The sequence below is a fragment of the Euleptes europaea genome, chromosome 3, assembly GCF_029931775.1.
Source record: "Euleptes europaea isolate rEulEur1 chromosome 3, rEulEur1.hap1, whole genome shotgun sequence".
Taxonomy (NCBI): Eukaryota; Metazoa; Chordata; class Lepidosauria; order Squamata; family Sphaerodactylidae; genus Euleptes; species Euleptes europaea.
Window position 1 is genome coordinate 1002060 of NC_079314.1, and position 20461 is coordinate 1022520.

The 20461-nt window shown below is 49.0% G+C and overlaps 2 protein-coding genes across 2 annotated transcripts; one reads left to right on the top strand and one right to left on the bottom strand.

The window, feature by feature from the left end:
• Positions 1-1275: 1275 nt before the first annotated feature.
• LOC130475831 (zinc finger protein 526-like) lies at positions 1276-4826 on the bottom strand. Its single transcript, XM_056847703.1, has 2 exons — positions 4797-4826; positions 1276-3800 (listed from the first exon to the last, which is right to left on the bottom strand). Exon 2 carries the CDS (start codon positions 3793-3795, stop codon positions 1276-1278), a length of 2520 nt encoding a protein of 839 aa, XP_056703681.1. The 5' UTR covers positions 3796-3800; positions 4797-4826.
• Positions 4827-6835: 2009 nt separating this feature from the next.
• Positions 6836-15153, top strand: DEDD2 (death effector domain containing 2). The gene is made up of 4 exons (XM_056847520.1): positions 6836-7326; positions 8212-8322; positions 8627-8758; positions 14766-15153. Exons 1-4 carry the CDS (start codon positions 6852-6854, stop codon positions 15137-15139), a joined length of 1092 nt encoding a protein of 363 aa, XP_056703498.1. The 5' UTR covers positions 6836-6851; the 3' UTR covers positions 15140-15153.
• The last annotated feature ends 5308 nt before the right edge of the window (positions 15154-20461 follow it).

Sequence of the window (20461 nt, forward strand, 5' to 3'; positions counted from 1 at the left end):
AAGGGTACTGAAAGAACTCGTGTCAGTGCTTGACTCTCATAGCCCCTTCTTACATGCCCAGGGAAACACTGATTGCCACTTTGGGGTCAAGAAACAATTTTCCTCCAGGCCAGATTGGCCAGGAATCTTGGAGGGTTTTTTTTGCCAGCTTCTGGACGTGGAGTAGGGATCACTGGGGGTGTGGGGGAGGTAGTTGTGAATTTCCTGCATTGTGCAGGGGGTTGGACTAGATGACCCTGGTGGTCCCTTCCAACTCTTCTATGATTCTATGACTCTTGAAAGCTTATACCCAAAAAAACCTTATGGCTTCTAAGGCACTATGAGACTTGCATCTAGCTGTTCTACTGCAGAACATGGCTACCCTCGGAAACTATTTTCACAGGAAGTGTCAAGGCAATTGGCCTTCCCAACCATGTAGCCCTTATAGGTGGTCTGCCACAACTGGGAACATTTTTCAAACTGCCCTGATAAGGACCTTTGACATCTGCTGCAACTTTTTGTGTAGAAAGGCATAAAACTACAAGGGCTTCAGAAGATCCAGTAGTAGATCCAGGATACCCAGTCCAAGTCAGAACAGTAATGTGACTGACCATTCAGCAAGCGACTTCATGTGTATATGTGTGTTCAGGGCCACAGAAATAAGAACTTTCCCTATATTACCTTCTCTTTCATTGCCATACCTAATGCCCAGGAATCCATTTTTTAAACTTATTTAGACCTGAACCCTGGCTGAGATTGGATATCTACCTAAAGCCTCCTACTTTTATCAGTACTCTGCCATAAAAAGGCCTTGGTTTTATTTCTCTATTGTTGAGGGGAAACACTACTATTAGCCTGGGAACCCAGGGCACAGCAGAGTGTGGATTTAGGAGGAAAGGATCAGCAGGAACACACACTGATGCTAGGAAATGATTTTATAGCTCCACCTAGGCTGAAATGAAACTGGAGAGTCTTCTTAACTGAATATAACAGAACTTTTTATTTACAATAAATGTGAGGTTGGGAGGGTACCAAACATCACAGCCCATTCTCTGGCACCACACCCTGCACACAAAAAAAGCAATGTTCAAGAAATCCTCCAGGCGAGGCATGTTGAGTAAGGGGGGGGGGTTGGCCCCAACACCAACTGAACAGGTTCTGTTAGGGCACCATGTGACTGGCGCGCAAGTGCTGGCAGACTCAAGCTGGACTGATGCATGGAATGAAGGCAACTGGGCTCCGCTTCCCACATGCATGGAGCCCTTGTGCAAGGAAATGCTAAGAAATGCTCAGCTCCTATACAAAGGCGTTAACCTGGATGTTGCCTTCAAGAGTAGCCTCATAAATCTCTATTGTTCCCCCCAAGGGGAGCGGCTCGGCACTCTCTATGATCGCAATGGTCTCCCCAAATTCCGTACACATGATAGCATGGGTGGGCTGGCAGGTCGCCGCGAAGGACCCAGCCGACTGGAGCACACCCTGGTCAACCACCAGCTGCGTGTGGGTCTTGCGGTGACTACGTAGGTTGGAAAGTGTCTTAAAGGTCTTGGGGCACACGGGGCAGGGGTGGGGGCGCTCACCCGTGTGGATGCGCCGATGCTCAGCCAAGTGCATAGACTGCACAAAGGCCTTGCCGCAGTCTGGGCAAAGGTAGGGGCGCTCCCCTGTGTGCAGGCGCCTGTGTTCCTGCAGGTGGGTGGCTTGTCGGAAAGCCTTGCCACAGTCCGGGCAAGGGAAAGGGCGTTCACCTGTGTGGATACGCTGGTGCAGCTGCAGCCCGGAGGCCGCGACGAAGCTCTTGCCACAGATGGGGCACTTGTGAGGCCGCAGGCCAGCATGGCGCTGTTGGTGTCTGCTCAGCCCGCTGGCAGTGGTGAAGGCCTTCCCACAAATCGGGCAGAGGTGAGGGCGCTGGCCCGAATGGACCATCTGGTGCATGGCCAGCTTTGCCAAGGAGCCCATGTACTTGCCGCACAACAGGCAGGGGTAAAACTGTGCTGTTGCATGCTTCCGGCGCCTGCCGCAGCGGTGATCCTGTGACTTGGAAGTCAACACAACAAGAACCCCGCAGTCTGGGCAGCGCTGTGGCTCCAGCCCAGAATGGCTAAGTCGGTGCAGTTCCAGGAGGTGACGGCGTGGAAAGCGTTTGTCACAGTCTGGACAAGGGAAGGCCAAGCAGTCTGCATTTGTGGTCTGCACAGCTGACTGGGGCCCTTCGCCGTTGGGGGCTGCGTGCAAGAGGCGGTGCTGGCGAAGGTTAGAGGACTGGGTGAAGCGCTTGTCGCAAACCTGGCACTGGTAGGGGCGCTCTCCAGTGTGTGTCACGTGGTGTCTGGCCAGGTTCGCCTGGGAGACGAAAGTCTTGCCACACTCTGAGCACTGGAAAGGCCTTTCCCCTGTGTGTGTCCGCAGGTGGTTGCGCACGTGCACCAGCTTCTTAAACTTTTTGCCACATGTGGGACATTTGTGCTTGCGCTCCAGAACGTGAACTACCCGTTTGTGCCGCACCATCCGGATGTGGGTGGAAAACACCTTTCCACACTGAGGGCACAGGAAGCCAGCGCTGGCCTCCTCCATGGCAGTCCCTGTGCTGGGAGATGAGGAGGAAGAGCCATTCACAGCAGATTCTGTGGCGGGCAGAGGCTCAGGAGGCTGGCTGGCTACGTGATCTCCTGCCCCGCGAGCAGGGGGGACCCCGCTCTTCCCAGCATGGGTGCGACGGTGGTAGAGAAACTTGGTCATGTTGCTGAAGGTTTTGCCGCAGTGGCAGCGGTGCAGGGGGTTGGCCGTGTGGCTCTTCCGGTGCACGATCAAGGTCATCTCGGTGGAGAAGCCCAGCCCACAGTCCATGCAGAGGTAGAGCGCCTCCCCCTTGTGGATACGCATGTGCTGCTCGAGGGATGCTGCCTTCTTGAAGATCTTGTTGCAGTTGGGGCATTCGTAGGTGCCATCTACATGGACCCGCTGGTGGGCTAACAACCGCTTGGCCGTGGTGAAGCCGCGCTGGCACTCGCCGCACAGAAACTCCTCGCTGGTGCTAAGGTGCTCCTGTTGGTGCCGCCGCAGCTCCTCCGCTGTACTAAAGGCTTGTTGGCATTCACTGCAGCAGAAGGCCGGAGGAGAGGGAACTGCTGCGGGAGGCTCCTCGGGGCCTTGCACTGGGGACGTGTGCGGACTGCCAGTCTCCTGCACCGTGGCCTCAGGTGCTTCCCCGCTCTCTTTCTCAATCTCCGTGAAATGCTCACCTTGGTGCTCCAGCAGTTCTTCTGGCGTCGGGAACAGACGGGTGCACTCTGAGCACTCGTAGGGATGGATGGGCAGAGCAGGCTGGGAGGAAAGCGGGGAATACGGTAGGGGAGGTTGCAAAACTGGCAAGTGGGCAGGCGGTGAAGGAGCTGTCGGGCAGGATGACAGCTGGGACTCCCATGGAGCCTCTTGCTTCAGGTGTGTTTGCCTGTGCACCAGCCACAGGCTCGTGGAGGGAAACAGTTTATTACACTCATTGCACTGGTAGCGGATCTGTCCCGCGGTAGCTGGCGGAGGTGGGGGCTGGCTCGGCACCTCCCTGGGGTGAACTTCTTGGTGGGCTAGCAGTTCGTCTGGTGACAAAAGGACACACCCGCATTCCAGGCACTGGTAACGGCTGCCCTGTTGGGGCTCGGAGTCCACAGCAGTGGCAGCTGCGGGAAGCTCATAGGGTTCTGCTAGGTGTCCCTCCTGGTGGATCAGCACCTCTTCCAAAGTGTTGTAGAGACGCCCACACTCTGAGCACATATACTGCTGCTGGAAGAACAGAGAAGCCAGATCTTCTTCCATAATGCCTGCAAACAGTAGAGAGAGGGGTGAGGCAAATAGCTGAAAGGGAGTGTGGGAAGATTTACTCATTTATACCCCACCTTTCCCCCCAATAAAAACCAAAAGCAGTTTGTCATTCCCCTCTCCTCCATTTTATCCTCGCAACAACCCTGAGAGGTAGGTTAGGCTAAGTGTGAGACTGGCCCAAGGTCAACCATGGCACAAATGGGGATTTGAACCTGGGTCTTCCAGATTCTAATGTGACACTCTTAACCACAGCACCACACTGGTACTTGGCAGGAGGCACGATAAGAGGCTTATAAAATTATGAACAGGATGGAGAATTTTTTCTTCCTGTGTCAGATGATGGACATTAGGTTCAGGTATTTGGATGGGAGAACACCCAGGAAGTCCAGGGTCGCTATGCAGAGGCAAGCAATGCCAAACCATCTCTTGCCTTGAAAGCCCTATGGGGTCGGCATAAGCCAGCTGCAATTTGATGGCACTTTACACACACAGGTTAAGGAAAGCCAAAAGGAAGTACTTCTTCACCCAATGAGTAACTCAACTGTGGGATTCACTGCTAGTGGGTGGAGTTTGGGCCTTCAACCTAGTGTCTCATGCAGAGTCGTGGAAGAGAGGTCTATCAGCAGCTAAAGGAAACCTCCACAGGCAGAAGCAGTCAATCTCTGAATAACCAGTGCTAAGACGGGGAAGGGTCCTGGCCTCTCTGTGCTGTATGCAACCGATGGACCAGTGTGTGAAAGCACATGCTGGACTTCAGGGCTCTGGTCCAGCAATACATAACCTGAGAGGCTAATGGGAGAAAAGACGCGTGACAGACCCGCGGGGTCCCCGTACCCCCCACCCCCAACGGCTATTCATTCTCTCCGCGTCTCTTCAATGTGGTTCCTCTGAAGGAGGGAGCTGAGGGGGCGCATGGGGGGGGCTCTCCGACACCCCCACCCCCATCCACACACCCCTGCCCAGGCCGCAGCTGGGTGGGGGACAGGGGCACTCACCCGGCCCGTGGGCCCAGCCCCACTGCCACCGCGGCCTGCTTTCACCCCGGCGGCGGTGTCTTCCTCTCACACGGGCCCGGTTTGGCCTAGGCTGCACCGCGCCCTCTCAAAGCCTGCCCCTCTCCCCAACCCCGGTGGAGCCAATCAGCGGCCTTGATACTAAAGGGGCGGTTCGGTTCGAGGGGCTCGGTGACGTAACTGCCGTCCAAACCTGAAGCGGGGGGGAGGAGCGAAGGCGGGGCTGAGCGGGGGCCGCTCTAGACGGCGGCGGGGAGGCGTTGGTGGGTGTTTGTTTGGACCCACCCAATCACGAGGGGGGAGATAGGCGTTTCCCCTCCTCCTCGTACGCCGATTACGTAACTCCAAGAGCTCCTGCGGACCCCTCGCTTACACAACCGCCGTCGCCTCGACACTGCGCGTGCCGTTTACGTAGACATCTCAGCACTTTGCGTCGGGTGGGGAACGTACAAAAAAGTGACGTCGCTTCGTATTCTCTAACGTTAGAAACGCAAGTAGCCTGAAGTGAGACCAACAGTACAGCCTGCCTCTTGCCACGCGCCCCCATCAGAGCCTCATTGTTCTCAAAGCGAAGGGACCGGCGTTCGTTTAGCCCCTCCCACCCCACTGATCACGAGGCTGCTAGCCGTTCATCCGCGTGAGCGGAGGAGGGGAAAGGAACGCACGCGCCGCTGACGGTTATTTTCTTCCTTCCACTGCCGGCGGGCGCCTGCGCGGTAGGCAGTAGAAGGAAGCGAACGGAGCAGGTAGGAAGGGGGAGAAAAACACTCCACCTACGCGCTTGGGCGCATGCGCAGTAAGGTAGTCGAGGAGGCGTTTGAGTCGGCGCAGGCGCAGACGCATCGAAGCTACCAGAAAGAGATAAACGACGGCGTCGACAGCTGTGGCGGTTGGAAGCCGCAGTAAGTGGGGGCCGGGGGGAAAATAAGACGATAATGAAATGTGATAGAGAGGAAAGGTAAAGGGCGGCAAGGCGTGTTTGGAATGGTGGGTGGCAAGGGCCGGCGGAGGGGCCAGGCGAGGAAAGGCCCGTTGATTGGGGGAGGGGAGGAAAGGCCGAGGCGGGCAGAGGGAAACGCCCGTGAGAGGAGAATGGGAAAATACTGGGGCGGGGGCGGCGGGAGTGAGGAAATAGGTGGGCTCCGGGCGCGTCAGCATTAGAGCCTTTGAGGTAAACTGCGTCGGATTGTGAGGCGGAAAAACACGGGATGTGGGCGGGGCCAGGGAGCCGACGCGCCGAGGGGGCGGAGCCTCTCCCTGTGACGAACGAAGGGGAGGAGAGAAGCTGCGGGGCGGGTGCTGGCCCAGGGCGGGGCAGAGCCTCAGGCGCCGGGCCTGTCCGCACCTGGACGGAGCGGCGCTTGGCCCCTGGGTGGGAGGGGCGGCTTCGGCGGCGCCGGCTGCTGCCCTCTTGCGGCCGATTGGCGCGCTGGAAGCTGCCGCTCGGCAGCCCTTCTTAGGCCAGGCACAGAAGGTGTATTGTGGTATGTAATATATGTTGTATAAGAGAGCCAGTGTATTATAGTGATTAGGAGTTTAGGACTCGTATAAGTGGGGGGGTCCAGGCTCAAATACCCCCTCCTGCCTTGGAAGCACACTGGGTGACCTTGGGCCAGCCACACGCTCTCAATCTAGCCTACCTCATTGGCTTGTTGTGAGGATGAAAGGGAGAAGGAAATTATGTTAGCTGCTTTGGGCCCCCATTGAGGAGAAAGGCAGGGTATAAATGAATTAAATAAAAATAAAAAAGAGATATCATATTGGAGGGATTTGAAGAGCCCTGGAGGGCAAATTTTCTTTCTTTGCAGGTTTGTGAGATTTCTGGCAACTCAGTTTAACAAGTTCCCCTTTCTGCTTTTGTAGGTGTGTCTTCAGCAGCATTGTGAAATCAAAAAGGATCTTTCCTCAAGGCCTTGAACCGCTTTCTTTAAAAAGGCTCTAAGACATACACAATCTTTGAGACACATCTCTTCCTTCTCCCTCAGTGTTCAAAGCATTACACACTGCCCCTGTAGTTCATAACGTTAGCTACTCCATATGGCTGAGATGAGGAGATCACTCTTTTCCCACATGTGGGAGGAGGAAGAATGCTTAGAGTACTATGGGATGGTTTCCCTGCACCGCATGTTTGAGGTGATTGGTTCCCAGCTCACAGAGAATGATGTGGATGTGCTCTCTTTCCTTCTGGATGAGACCCAGCCTTGGACCCACCCACTGGATCCTGCCCTTTGGGCTGTGGTGGCAGCAGAGGAAGGTGGCGCCGAAGTCACCTCACCCATGCTAGAGAACTGGAAGAGGAAGAATCAGTGTGGGTGTAACTCAAGCAAGGCTGATGGTAATCTGGAGATTGCTTCCAACAGACGGCGGCCCAAGAATGGTGTTGAGCTACTCCAGGAGCTGGAAAGGAGAGGGAAGTGTGATGAAACCAACTTCACACAGCTGCTGCAGCTCCTGAGGGTGTTGACAAGACACGATCTGCTGCCATACGTCACTCTGAAAAGGCAGCGTACAGGTACTGGGCTCTTAGAGCGTGTTGTACACACTTCTATGAAGAATAAGAATAGGGAGACGGTATTCTTGCTGAATTTAGAGGAAGAGAAAAAAACATTTGGTTTTAAGCACCCTGACTCTTGGCTTGCAGTCCAGCTGTTTAGCCAAGCACTGGTAGGACAAGGAATTCTGGAGTAGGATATGAGGGGCATCCATCGTTCCATATCTCAGAATTGTGGGTGAATAGATACTTTAGTCTTGGGTAGATGTTTTCAAGCTTTTAAAAGAAGCATACACATCTAAGCTTACTCTGCTTGTTGGGGCTCCCCATTGTTGGCAGTGCAGGTCCAGATGGAAGTGGGCATAGACTACTATACCCGTGCCTTTTGCACTGGTGGTGATTGAGGGGAAGCCAATAACTTGAGATTGAATGGGGATACAGAGCAAAGGCAGCAGCTGAAGAGTGACTGTGGAAGCTTCACTCCCTTTTCCTTACGTCTGGGAGAAGAGGGTCCCAGAAACGTCTGTGTACATTCAGGATTTTAATCCTTCTAATTCACCTGCAAGATGGTTGTGACCCACTTTGTCTGAGAACTACTGGTCTCTGATCTAGCAGAGCCATGTTCATATCTTCTATTTTGCCATGAAACATGTTGGATGACCGTGGGCCAGTCACCCATGTTCAACTTCACCCATGTCACAGAGACATTTGTAAGGTTAAAAAGAAGGGAGAACCATTTATATCATCCTGAGTTCTTTGTTGGAAGGGTGGGATAAAAATGAACTAGATTCAGCAACGGTTATCTAGCTGGTTGAGTAGGTTGTTATTACTTCTTTGCCCAACTTAGGTTGTCAATTGCAGTGGGCATTACTTTGTTTGACTTTCAGACTTTTGTTTAAATCTTAGTTTCTCCTGAGAGGTATACCTATGGACCATCTGTCATATCATCTGACCAACAGGTGGACAACTGTCTCAACTCAGCCTCTGCAGACACTCAGCACGATCAGTGGGAGACAGGTGTGTAGACTGCATAACTTGAAGTGATACTTTTTCACCCCTTTGTAAATATTCCTTTTCTTTTATGCAAGTATAAGCCTCTTGCTGTAGTTAGCACAACTGTATTGTGCTTACAGTTACCACAGTGACCTTAACAGATTTTTATTGAATTTTTATCATCTTTCTTAATCAAATGGTAAGAATTGTAAATGGTTCACATTATATCTGCCATAGAGGAATTTGAAGTTAGGCTATGTGGGAATTTTGATTTATCAGGTTTTGAGTTTGCTGAATAATTCCTGGTGACCCCTTTTTTCCTTTCTAGGCTCCAACTCTAGCAAAAGGAAGCGAGTAAGCAGAGGCCGGGCAAGGGCTGCTCCTCCCCGTAGGCGGCGGGGAGCCAAAGCAGCTTCTGCTCCAAAGCAGGAAGTCCAAACGCCCACTAAAGTGACCTGTGGTAGGTATCTGCCTAACGTGTGTTGTGTTCTTGGGGTTCCCTCTATTCGGTTGCGCTGAGTCTTTTTATGAAGCCCATTTGAAACCACTCTAAAATGTTGAGTAGCAACTTGGTTTCTGTTAAGGATCTAAACAATCTTTCATTCTCTCTTTGGTCGGAGTTGGGGGAGAAAAAATATATTTCTGTAATGCAGGCCATCCCATTCTCTGGTGAGTGACCTTAGGTCTTGGCTTGCTGTTCACTTCTAAAGATGTAGCTCTTCCCCAGTGCAGTGGAGATTGAGAGCTTTAGCCTCCTCTTTGGGATGAGGGTGGGAAGGCACCAGCCTACTTCTCCATATGTTGCCTTCAATTCCCAGTGTGATCTGGTCTGTACCTATTTTTTCTGTTAATTCTCCAGATGGGCAAGCTATGTGAACGAGGGCAAAAATGCATAAAGATTAGTAGCCCTTTAACGCCCAGTTGCTAGGAGGGGGTATGAAAAGTGCTAAAGAACTGCACCCTTGCGCTTGATATGCTGGTCTTGGAGAGAGCCTGAGTCTTAGCTGCTGTTGTGAGGTGGGGAAGGTCAGCTGGCTAAAGGGGAAGCACAGATAATCTGGCAAAAGGAAGGTACACACACTTCTGTCACACTGGAATCCATGCTGATAACAAAAGAACTTTTCAGGAAGTAATGTGCCTGATGTAGTTCTATGAATGCCTCTTGCTGTGGAAATCTTAGTTGGGCCACTGTATTAAAAGCAGGTTCAACATTTCTTTTAAGTAAAGCAGTTTTAAAAAGAAAAGCTTCTGGATTCAGAGTGACCAGATGTGGAGCCGTTGGTAATATATTGAGTAACATAAAATAGAGTTTACTGAATAACAGAGTAAAGCTGAATTTTTTAAAAGCAAAATTAAACTTGTTGGGAGGCTACTATCTTTCATACCAAAGCAACTCAATAAAAAGGTCTTGTGATTAGATTTCAAGGAATTTGTTATAGAAACCTGGTTTACAAATGCCATAGGATAGCATTAAGTAGTTGTGTAGCTTTTGAATGATTGGTCCCCACTCTTAGGTCATGGCCAAAATTAAATATGCTCATCAGTTAAAGCTGTGGCCCTGGAACACTTCATTGTCTATCCAGCTATCCAAGTAATATGCTTTAGGAGTTTACTTTGTAGACAATTCCCAGTTGTACCAATACCTGAACCTTTAATGGCATAAAATATACATGTCAGACAGTTTTTAAAAAATAGTATGCGTGACTATCTAAACGGGCTGACTTGCCCATTAAGATTGGCCATTGAATGGGATTTGGCTTATATTGCTGAGGGTATTTTTGGATCCTTGAATTAAACTTTGCTGTGCCATGCATTCAGGTTCCAGACTTAATTTCTAGGTCGATACAGAGTGTCTGTCTCCAAGACAAGCATATACCATCCCCTTCCTGTGACTCAGGGCTACTTCAAATATCATGCACTTCTTCTGTGGAGCACAATTTAGTTGTGTACAGAAAACCGCGGAATCTGTAAGTAGACTGTCACATGTGGCAACCTACACAGTTGTCATACTTTCTTTGCTGGAAAGCACTTCTTGTGTTGCACGAACATAATATTTGAAGAGGCCCTCACTCAGCAGGCAGGTGCCAAGGGCTGGTGTTAGGCTCCTCGCATAGCTCAGTGTGCTGTTGTCTTTGTGTCAGTGCAATGCAAGTGAAACAAAAAAGCAAATGCACAAAACCGCTCTCTTACCATCTGACCGATTTGCAGGCAATTGGTTCTAACGAAGAAGTTTCAAAAATAATTCAATGAGTGTCAAAACTGCAACTCCAAGGTGCAGCTAAGGCTTCTGCCGGGTAGGTGCAAAAGGACCGAACTGTAAGCTCCATTCAACACTAGATTGTTGCTTGTATGTTTTGTAATGTGATCTGGCTTCACAAGAGCAGAGTTGACTCACGTTGATTCAGAGAGCTGCTTCTGAGACGAGCTCTGCATTTTGTAAAATCTCTTTGAGTTGCACGCCTAAACTTTGGAGTCTGATACCCATCTCCAGATTGCAACCTCCTGGGCTCTGTCAGCCTGCCAGAACTAGATCCTAGATACCGAAACCCGCAAAACAACCCCCCCCAAAATGATCTTTTTTTTGTTGCTGCTTGATTTCTGCCAATTCTTTCTCAATCCACCATTTAAATTCCAGGTTACTAAGCAAAAGTTGATGATAAAGAGACTCTGTCTCTCTTGTGTGCTCTCCTCTCACAGAATGGTCTCGCAAAGGTAAATGAATCCATGCACCCCCAAGTTTCCACCGGTTCTTTGTGAAAGCAAATCTGTGTCTAAATGTGTGCTACCTTAATTCTAGAGGAACCGCGGGCTGCCCCATCCTGCATGCCAGCCTCGAACAGCCAATTCGCAAAGGTGTGTTGGCTGATGGGATGCTCAGTGGGACAAGGCTGGGTCGGCAGCCTCTGGGTTTGTGACAGTGTGTAGAGCCACTCCAGACTGGCGCTGCAGGGGGCTTGTGCCGCAAGCCTCCAGCAGGGTCTGATGGAAACAGGCTGGGGTGCTGCAACAGCGAGAGATGCGCCCCTTGTGGTGCTGTCAGTGGTTGATGTCTCAAGCACTGATCCCTTGCAAGCTTTGCTCAACGACAGATCGATAGATCCAATAGGTGACATCCAGGGTGGTATCTTTAATTATGTATATTCCTACTGCTGCAGATATCAGGCTGCTGTAAACAGTTATGGATTCTTTCTTGGGTTCCGTTTAATCCCTTTCTGCTTGGGGCAGAACGGTCCCCTCAGTTTTCCTGAGCAGTTTGTCCTTTGGCTTGTCAGCTTTTGTTTCTGGTGGATGTATGAACTGCTGACCCTTAGTAGGCCTGGGATTATTCACTGTGTTCATCTTGAAATCCATTTGGTATTGTTTTACTGTCCCGTCCCCAGTTAATCTGACATTAGGATGAGCCTGACGCTGCATTGATCTTTAAGCTGCTTGGCCCTTCTAGAGTAAGGCATTAAAATAGTGAATCCTTGCAGTGAGAGGTCTCTTGTCATGTCCGGTATCTGCAGCAGTCCATTCCAACTAAACTAGAAGTTAGCCAAGCTCTTTCACACCGTTTTGTGTTCTCTTTTTTTGCCATATTGAATCTCAGAATTATTTCTTGATGTTACCATGTGCTAAAAGTCTTGAACCATGTTTTTCTCGGTCCACAGTTGAAATTCATCCCTGGAAAAGCATAAGTATTGGCCCAGGCAAGCGGGCCAAGTACCAGACACTGGTAAACAAAAACAAAAAAAAGCAAATAAAAAGCAAAATAAAAAGCAAAAACTTAAGTGTGACCCTCACGGTTATTCCAGCTGCATCTTCACTGCTTCTCCTATGTTAGAAGCTACCCTGCATCTGGACCCTGCTGTGCTCTTGTTAAACAAGCTGTGAGGGACACAGCCGTGGACTCTGGGACTCGTTGCTTCCCACTCAGTGGGAGAATTGTTATGTGGTTAAATTGTCTGTAATGGGAGTTTTGCGGGCCTGTAACTTTGACTTGGTGTGCCTTAAGTGGGAAAATTGTAGTCTGTGGATTAGAACTGAGTCGGTATTATATGTAGGTTCCATTTCTCTTTTGGGAAACTGGTACCTTAAAGTCTCAACTTCTCGTTGGGTCCTCTGATCTTGGCTTGTAAAACTGCATCACAGTGCTTGATATGTGCCGAAGGGTTTGCCTAAGCAATGAGGTGACAGGCCTCGTTCTCTGAAACCACCCTACTTTGATAACAAACTTGGAGGCTTCATCAGTCTTGCTACTGTGACTTAAACTTGAGGAAAGACATAAGGAGAAGCTTGTCAAGTATGGGGCTGAGTGATACATTTCTCAGATGTCTCTCCTAAGCCATATCCACAGTGGGATTATTTCACTGGGATTGGGGCCTGAATTTCTAGCTGGTTCCTTCATGCTAAAATATGGAGGCTTTGGGTGGGTGCAGTTGTGTTTGTTCTGCCTCAGCTGTAGTTGTTGCCCATGTAGGTCAAGTGTCTTAATTTGACGCAGCTGCTCAGGGCTTGCATTAGTCCTGGCTGGGCAAGGTCACTGATTCCTACTTCTTTTGAGCCAGTTACGCACAATGCTTTTTCCTGGAGCCTTGCAGTTGACACACGTCCTGCCTGTTCTGAGAGAAAGGCTGCGTTTGTTCCCTGTAGTCTATAATTTGAGGCTCTTATCCTTTTCTTGGGGGCAAAGAGGCCCCAGTCATTTAAGTGGGGCTTTGACACCAGGGGTGCCAGTGTGACAACGCCAACTCTGACAGCTGCTGCCGTTCTGTACTCCAGAGTACTGTTGATGTTGGAAAGTGGGCGGGCTTGCTGTTTTGATGAAATCTGAATGTGCCAAACATTGATGCAAAGATTGTGTATCTAAGCTCTATACAGTGCTAATAAAATTAAATCTCTCAGCTGCTTCAATTGTAGCCAGCATATTGAGTTGGAGGCTTTGGTTGGGTTATGGGAACAGTTTCCAGTGGGCCCAACAGCTGAGCTCGTTTAATTTGCTTTCCCCATCATGGCAATCAGGTGCCGGTGTACAGAGTAACAATAATAATCTCTGCCTCAAATGCAAAGTGTCCAGGCGTTACCATGTGTGTGGAGATGGAGCTGCTTGTAGTATCAACCCCTGTCTGTTCCGTGGGGACCAAGAGGGTGCCATTTCCTGGCTGATATGCTGCAGAGTAAAATAACGTCATCTGGTCAAATCCCATTGGCTGCACAGCTCTGCTGTTGTCCTTCTGGAAAGAAGGGATGTGTTCTGGCAGTCGGCTAGCAAAATCTGCCTTGTAGCAAGCTGGCATGGGTGGGTGTGGGCTCCAGGCCGTATGAAGTTGCTGGTAAAGGGCTGTGACTGCACTCTTGAGTTAATGCTTCTACAGGTGATGACCACAAGACACAGAGAAATTAAAGCTGACGGCCTTGTTGAGCGTATGTAATACACCACCTGCCTCATTTTTTAAAACATATCCTACTTTGTATTTGTTCCATTTTCCCTCCCTTTTGAACCTTTCAAATTTCAGCTAAAATGCTGATGAGATTTTGGGCTACTGAACAAAACAAACCTGTCCTTCCACCTCTGGTGCCCATGGTTACAGCTGGCCTTCACTAATTTCTGAGACATCTACAACATGGTAGTATGCGAACCTTGCACCTGGTCCGCATCATATAGGCAGAATATAATTAGTTGGAAGCACAGAGCTCAGCTGTAGAAACAGGTCTCCGTCATTAAGATTTTGTTCAAAATGTCTCGGATCTTTCCTTTTCTCCAAGTCAAGGGGGTTATTGGCCCTTCATAAAGAAGAGGCTCAGATTGAAGCTTCAGTTGTTGTAAATATACAACTGTAGCAATCCTAGTAGTTTGGAGTAGAGAGTAACATTAAGATTTCAGACACAAAATAGTTGGAAGTCTTCTGTTGGGGCAGTATTTTGAAGAATGCCCCTTTGGGGCCAACTGTTAAAACTAGTGATGAAGGTAGGGAAAATATGAGACTTGATGGGTTTGGTCTAGAGAGGTGGGAATTCAGGCAGGGTGTTCCTCTTGATCTAATCTTAACAGCTCAACAGCAGGCAGAGTTACTCAGCAGTATGCCCCACTGTATTCAATAGTGCTTGCTACCGGGTAAGTGCAGTTTTGGATTGGGTATATTACATGGTCCAGTTGCCCTGGAGTGTGGATCCTGTTGGATGGGCATTAGTGAAGTTCAGCTGTAACTTTGTGCCAAGATACCTTTCAAAGATGAGTGTGAACACCCTTTGCTGGGACTGACCATCTCAAGGAGCCTGAATCTTTCGGGAGTCCCAAGTGGCCTGAACCTACCGCATGGTTGGCCTTTGTGTTCGACACCTGCTCAGGGCTATTAGCCCAGTCCTGGAATACCGCTGCATGATCGCGTGTTTGTCTGCATGCTTTGTTTATGACCCGCAGCTCTAATGCGCCTGTCTCTCTCTCTCTCCCTCCCTCCCCCTCTCTTTGTTCCGTCTGTCCTGCTCAGACATCAGGCTCCGTGTTCGTGCAGAGTACTGTGAGCATGAGCCCATCTTGCGTCAGAACGTGATTTCGAACAAGCAGAACCGGTTAGAGCGTCAGTTTGATGTCTTCGGGCAGTCCAACACCATCCTCAAATCTCGCGACCTGGGCTCAATCATCTGCGATATCAAGTTCTCAGAGTTGTCCTACCTAGATGCCTTTTGGAGCGATTATATGAATGGCTCACTGCTGGAGGCACTGAAGGGGGTCTTCATCACAGACTCGCTCAAAGAAGCAGTGGGACAGGAGGCTATTCGGCTGCTGGTCAATGTGGACGAGGACGATTACGAGGAAGGACGCCGTCTCTTGCTGGAAAGCGTGACTCCCCAGGCCTGGTGATCTCGGGTCTGGGAAACACAAGTATGTTTTCCCCTTGAGGCTGCCTGGTGGTGCTGGGTGTGCTCATAACTCTTCATGCTTTAGCAAGCTCCCTTGCCTGTCAGCTGCCCTCCCCTCCACCCATTCTCTGTTTCAAGTGTATTTCGGTAAAAGAGCAAGCTTTTAACTTCCGTTTAAGCACATCTGTCTCTCTGTTTGCCAGCTAGTCTTCTAGCCACCTCAGCCTCCCCCCCCCCCAAGATTCAGTTTCAGAAAATCAAGGCATTTGGCAGAAGAGGAAAAGATTTAACTTCATAAAAGGCATGAAGGAGTTCAGTGGGGTCCTTCTATTGTAGGTTGTAGCACGTTTATGGCTTTTCTTCCGTAGAGAAACTAGTTCAGACTCAGCTGAAGAAAACAATTATTATAAGTGAGACTTGGTCTTTGCTCTGTTTTTTTTTTTTTTTTTTTTTTAATGTTCATCCTAATTTTTGTGGCTTATCCTGATTCCTAAGAAGCCGCCCGCCCAAAAGATTGGCATTGATCGTATAGCAAATTAGACTTCTCTCTAGTCTCAATGGACTTTTCCCCCAGCAAGATGGTCCTTCAAGGGCTTTGGAACCAGTGTTTTGGTTTAACATCTTTTTTCCCCTTTCTCACAGGACGTGTGCCATTGTTCGGTGACCACATGGATTGCAGACTTGGGAAGACCTGACTTTAGCGAAGGAAGCTTCATCCTGTCGTGGGGCCAGGCTGGATCTTGGCAGCCACAGGGTCCCCCGGGGAGTTGTCGTGTGCCACAGCTGGTCATGTTATGGTTTTGAAGCATTGGAAGAACAGCAGGAAATGATCTTAATGGACATTGAGGTGTAGTGGGGCTTGGGCAGAGGCACCCACTCAGTGGATTCCTCTCCCTCTGAACCTGTGCAGAAGTACTTGTCTGAGGAACAATGAAAAGGGCACAAATTGGAGTGGATATCATGCTCACGGAGTAGTGTTTGATTTCTCCCCTCCCCACCGTGGACAGCAGCCTCATCTTGCAGAGGTGCAAACATACTTCTAAGAAGGATGGCAGTGAGGCATGCTGTTTCTAGCTACTTTGCAGGAAGAGAAATCACCTTCTCTCAGTCTGCTGTTGGGGGTGGACTTCCCCTTCCCTCTAAGTTAAATATACAGCCACCGTGCTGATGGTTGTAAACAGTGGAAGTTTGAGTTACTTTCCTGAGGGATACTTTCAATTGTTTGTGGGTATTTGTATATAGTATAAAATAGTAAAGAGTTTTTTAAAAATGAAAGCAGATCACACAGCATCTCTCATAGAGGAAATTGTTTCATGGCACTTAGGGAAACCTGTAATTTAATTTTTTTTTACAGAACAAAAGAATTTTTGATGTTCTTGTACTGTATTTGCAAATTACAAATGTTAATAAAGAGAGTTTGCAATTGCCTGGCTTTGTTTGGTGAGAACAAACCTTCCACCACCGCAATAGTCTTGCTTTCCAGTCTCTGGTTGAAATCTTTCAGTCCTATTTGTTGGTCCATGAGGAAAGGCAGTTAGGAAGGAGTGATAGCTGTCCCACTCAAGAAAAGCAGGGTGGTGATAGCATGTTCAAACTTCCTGTTTTTCCCCCCAGTGGAAACCACTCTAGAAGTCTTAATCTCCTATAAACAAAAGTCCCCTGAAGCTCTTAATCTATGTTAAGGGAACTGAACAGAATGAGACACGGGACAGGCAATAGCAGCAGGACGTCTAGCTGCAACAGTTTAGAGTGCACACGGTGCCTTGACATGAACACAACCCAGCACAGTGACTAGCTTGCAAAGGGCTGTTGTGCCTTGTTTAAAAAGACGTGCTGTATCTTCCCAGTCAGTAAGGAGAAGCATTCAGCCACTGGAGTACAACAGCAGTAAAACTCCTTTGCTGGAACAGTGAATATTCATCCCCTCCAGTAGTTACAGTGTAGAACAGTTAAATTCCATTAGGCCTAGAAATCTGCAGCCCTCCACCAGTCCAAATGCTACATCAGGTTATTTGTCATTTTTGCTGGGATCTCAAGTCAAACTTCAAAGTAAGTGGCCGATGCATTCTAACCAAGCCTGAGATGTTCAGAGTGCTGCCTTGGGGCTTGTGCCAGAGATGGGCATAGGCAGATGCAAGCATACTAGGGCAGGCCTTACAAGGGAGCTTGTTCTGCTTCATTGGTTCTTGTAGGTTATCCGGGCTGTGTAACCGTGGTCTTGGAATTCCAAGACCACGGTTACACAGCCCGGATAACCTACAAGAACCAATGAACTCTGACCGTTGAAAGCCTTCGACAATATTTTGTTCTGCTTCCTTTTGTTCTGCTTCCTTCTGGATGCACCTTAACCACAAATGGAAGGTTGTATGATATACCAGGGCCTTGGGGCTAATTTGGGGATATCCCAAAGAGGAGGAGCAACGGGTGTCTCACCTTTGGCACATTGTCCTCTGCAAGAGCCAAATAAGCATAATTTTTAAAGCTCCAAGTAACAGAAAAGCTCGAGCCGTGGTCCCGAGAAAATGCAATCCCGCAGCTTCATGAACCAACCTCTAGGGGGCTTCACATGAAAAGCCAAGAGTTTAATTACCTTCTTGCCTGCATCTTCCTTAGCTTTTCTCATCATGAAGTTCAGATGTAATACTTTGAAGCAAGAGCTTCTGGAGCAATCTACTGTTTCTGCTGAGAGGGAGTGCTCAGGGAAGAAGCCAGGGTGTAGGCATATTCAAGCCCTATAGGGTAAGTTACCCTTCATCCTATATACACAAACTTACACCCGAAATCTGGAGCTAGCCTTGCCATACAAACAAAATACATGGCCTCTATAGCCTCAGAATATCATGCACCACCGATTAATCAGGACTTTTTGAAGTCTGGGAGTCTCGAAGGACACGAGTTTGTAGTTCCGTGAACAGGAGAAGGGACAAGCTGGCAAAGCATTCTTGGAATAAAATATCACAGCCTGGTTTTCCTTTGGGCAAGCTATATCTGCGTGGGACAATTATCTTAAGCTGTTGGTTGCCTGCCTTCTTTCCTCAGAAACCGCCATGGCTAGAAGAACGGGATGAGGTAACAATGTTGGAAAATTCTGAAGAAGTCAGTGTAGGCTGTTTCCTAGTCAGATTTTAATCCAAAATTGTAGATGGAGCTGTAATGCGGATTTTATAATTTACTCGCTCAATTTTTGAGCAAAAGTAACAATTAGAAATCTAGAACTCTGCATTTTGGTCGTTTCTCGGTTGTGCCGGGAATGACTGCTCTTTGAGTTTAACAGGTGAGGCAGATGGAATGGAGGCAAAACTGCATCTTTAATTGCTTAGGCAAGCAACAATTTGCTCATTGTGTTTCCTTATTTAACAGTGCTCACTTGCCCTCAGAGCTGCCTGGCCTTCAGGTTCCCTCTGTCCCAGGTCTGCCCTCCCTGTCTATTTAACCCAGCCAAGTTGATGGTGTGCCCCTCCCACGGAGGAGATGGATTGCAAACTGTTTCATTCACTGAACAGTTGAAAGGTTCTGGGCTGGTTTCCTAACTAAGCTTATCAGGTTCGGAGGTTTTGCAAGATGGGTTATATAAAGTAAAAAATCACAAGTTGTGATTCTGTTGGGGTTTTTAAATCCTTGTATGTATGTGGCCATGAGCAGACCATCTGGATTTATACCCTTCAGAAGACAGAAGAAAACTCCCTAATGATTGCATCAGAGTATGGTCTATCTGACCCAGTACTGTCTGCCCCAACTAGTGACAGTTGTTGGGCAAAGGCCTTTCCCAGCATCTGCTACTGGAGATTTCACTTTTGTATGCCTGACCTCTGTGCTTTATGCCGTCCCCTAAAGGGTACAGGCTGCTGTTGGTTCTCCAGCATGGTGGAAGGTGGAATTTAAACCTTTGGCCCCAGGAGGAAAGCTGCATACAATTTCCATTAACAAGCACAATTCACACACACAATCATAAAATCGGCTGCCTAGGGAGGTGGTGAGCTCCCCTTCTCCAGCAGTCTTCAAGCACTGACTGGAAGAACAATTGTCAGGGATACTCTAGGCTGATCCTGCATTGAACAGGGGGCTGGGCTAGATGGCCTGTGTGGCCCAACTGTATGATTCTTTGATTCTATAACCTGCTGCCTTTCCCCTCCCTACCCCATTCTGTCAGCCCTTTTTCACTTTCTGCTGCGGAAGAAGCAAGTTGCCAGCATTTGCTCTTTGCCAGCATGGCCAGCAGGTGGCTCCCCTAATCTGAATCTATCCAGTTTCCTATCCAAGACCCCCTAAATAAATGTCATTTCCCCAATTGTAAATCAATAATGTTTCACTGATGAACAATAATAATACAAATCTCCTGAGCATTCCCTGGATCGAAGGAAAACATTTCCATACACGCCTTGTCTTGTTGCGTTCTAACTGCTTTGCCACTTCTGAACCAAAAAGGATGCAAATTAATCCGAAGGACTGGGAAAGGGGCTACGGTCTGATTTTGGAGCATGGGAGAGTTTAATTTGGCGGGTTTCTTGCCCAACCTAAAAGGGAACACCTTAAACACCTCTTCGGTCTAGTGATGAGCTCAAGAGAGCAGCTGTGTTAACTGTCAGAAACTAACACTTTAATTGATTTAACCCATTCTCTGTTAATCTCCTTTCCTCTCGGCTTGGCTAGCATGCACCCCGCTCTCTTTTCTCTGCCCCCCCCCCAATTGTTCTCTGGAACTCGCATCTTTGTTGCCCTACTTCTTTATTTCCCACCCGCATCTGTCTGTCTTTCCCCTTTGGCACACCATAGCACATTCCCTGCAATGCCAAATGTCTCTAAACTCTTACCTCTGCTTCCCTTGGTTTTTTTTCACATCCCAGAGGGTTCTCTGCATCCCAAGCCAACCCCCCATTTTCTCTTTGCAACTGTGGAACTCTGTCATCTCCACACCACGGCCGAGTGGTCTGCACCCTCATCTCTTCGCTGTCCACCCCACAGGTCTCTCAGCGCTACCCATCTCTCCGTTCTGTGCGTTGTCTTCCATTATTCCCCATGCTGGCTTTGTTTCTGTTCCCTTTCTCCCTTTCTCCACTGAGTGGTGGGCAATAGATCACAAGGCTTTCACTCTGCCAGCAATTCACAGCTGGCAAGGGCTCAGACCCAAGTGTGTCATGGCTGGCTTGCCTGCAACAGACTGAGAAATGTGGTTCCTGTTCCACTGTGTGTAGCTAGCAATGCAGACGGAGAGATACAGGCATTCTTCCCTTCCTCACTCACTCTTTCGATGTGCTTGAGCAGGTCTTAGAGCAGGATCTCCAACATGGTGCCCATGGGTGCCATGGTGCCCACCAACACTACA

What these genes read in the sequence shown, in the direction of transcription:
- LOC130475831 (XM_056847703.1), bottom strand. Translation starts at nt 3,795, where the DNA reads ATGGAAGAAGATCTGGCTTCTCTGTTCTTCCAGCAGCAGTATATGTGC.
- DEDD2 (XM_056847520.1), top strand. Translation starts at nt 6,852, where the DNA reads ATGGCTGAGATGAGGAGATCACTCTTTTCCCACATGTGGGAGGAGGAA. An exon ending in TCTGAAAAGGCAGCGTACAG is followed by an intron (nt 7,327 to 8,211) that starts GTACTGGGCTCT and finishes TTTAAATCTTAG; the next exon opens with TTTCTCCTGAGAGGTATACC. An exon ending in GCACGATCAGTGGGAGACAG is followed by an intron (nt 8,323 to 8,626) that starts GTGTGTAGACTG and finishes TTTCCTTTCTAG; the next exon opens with GCTCCAACTCTAGCAAAAGG.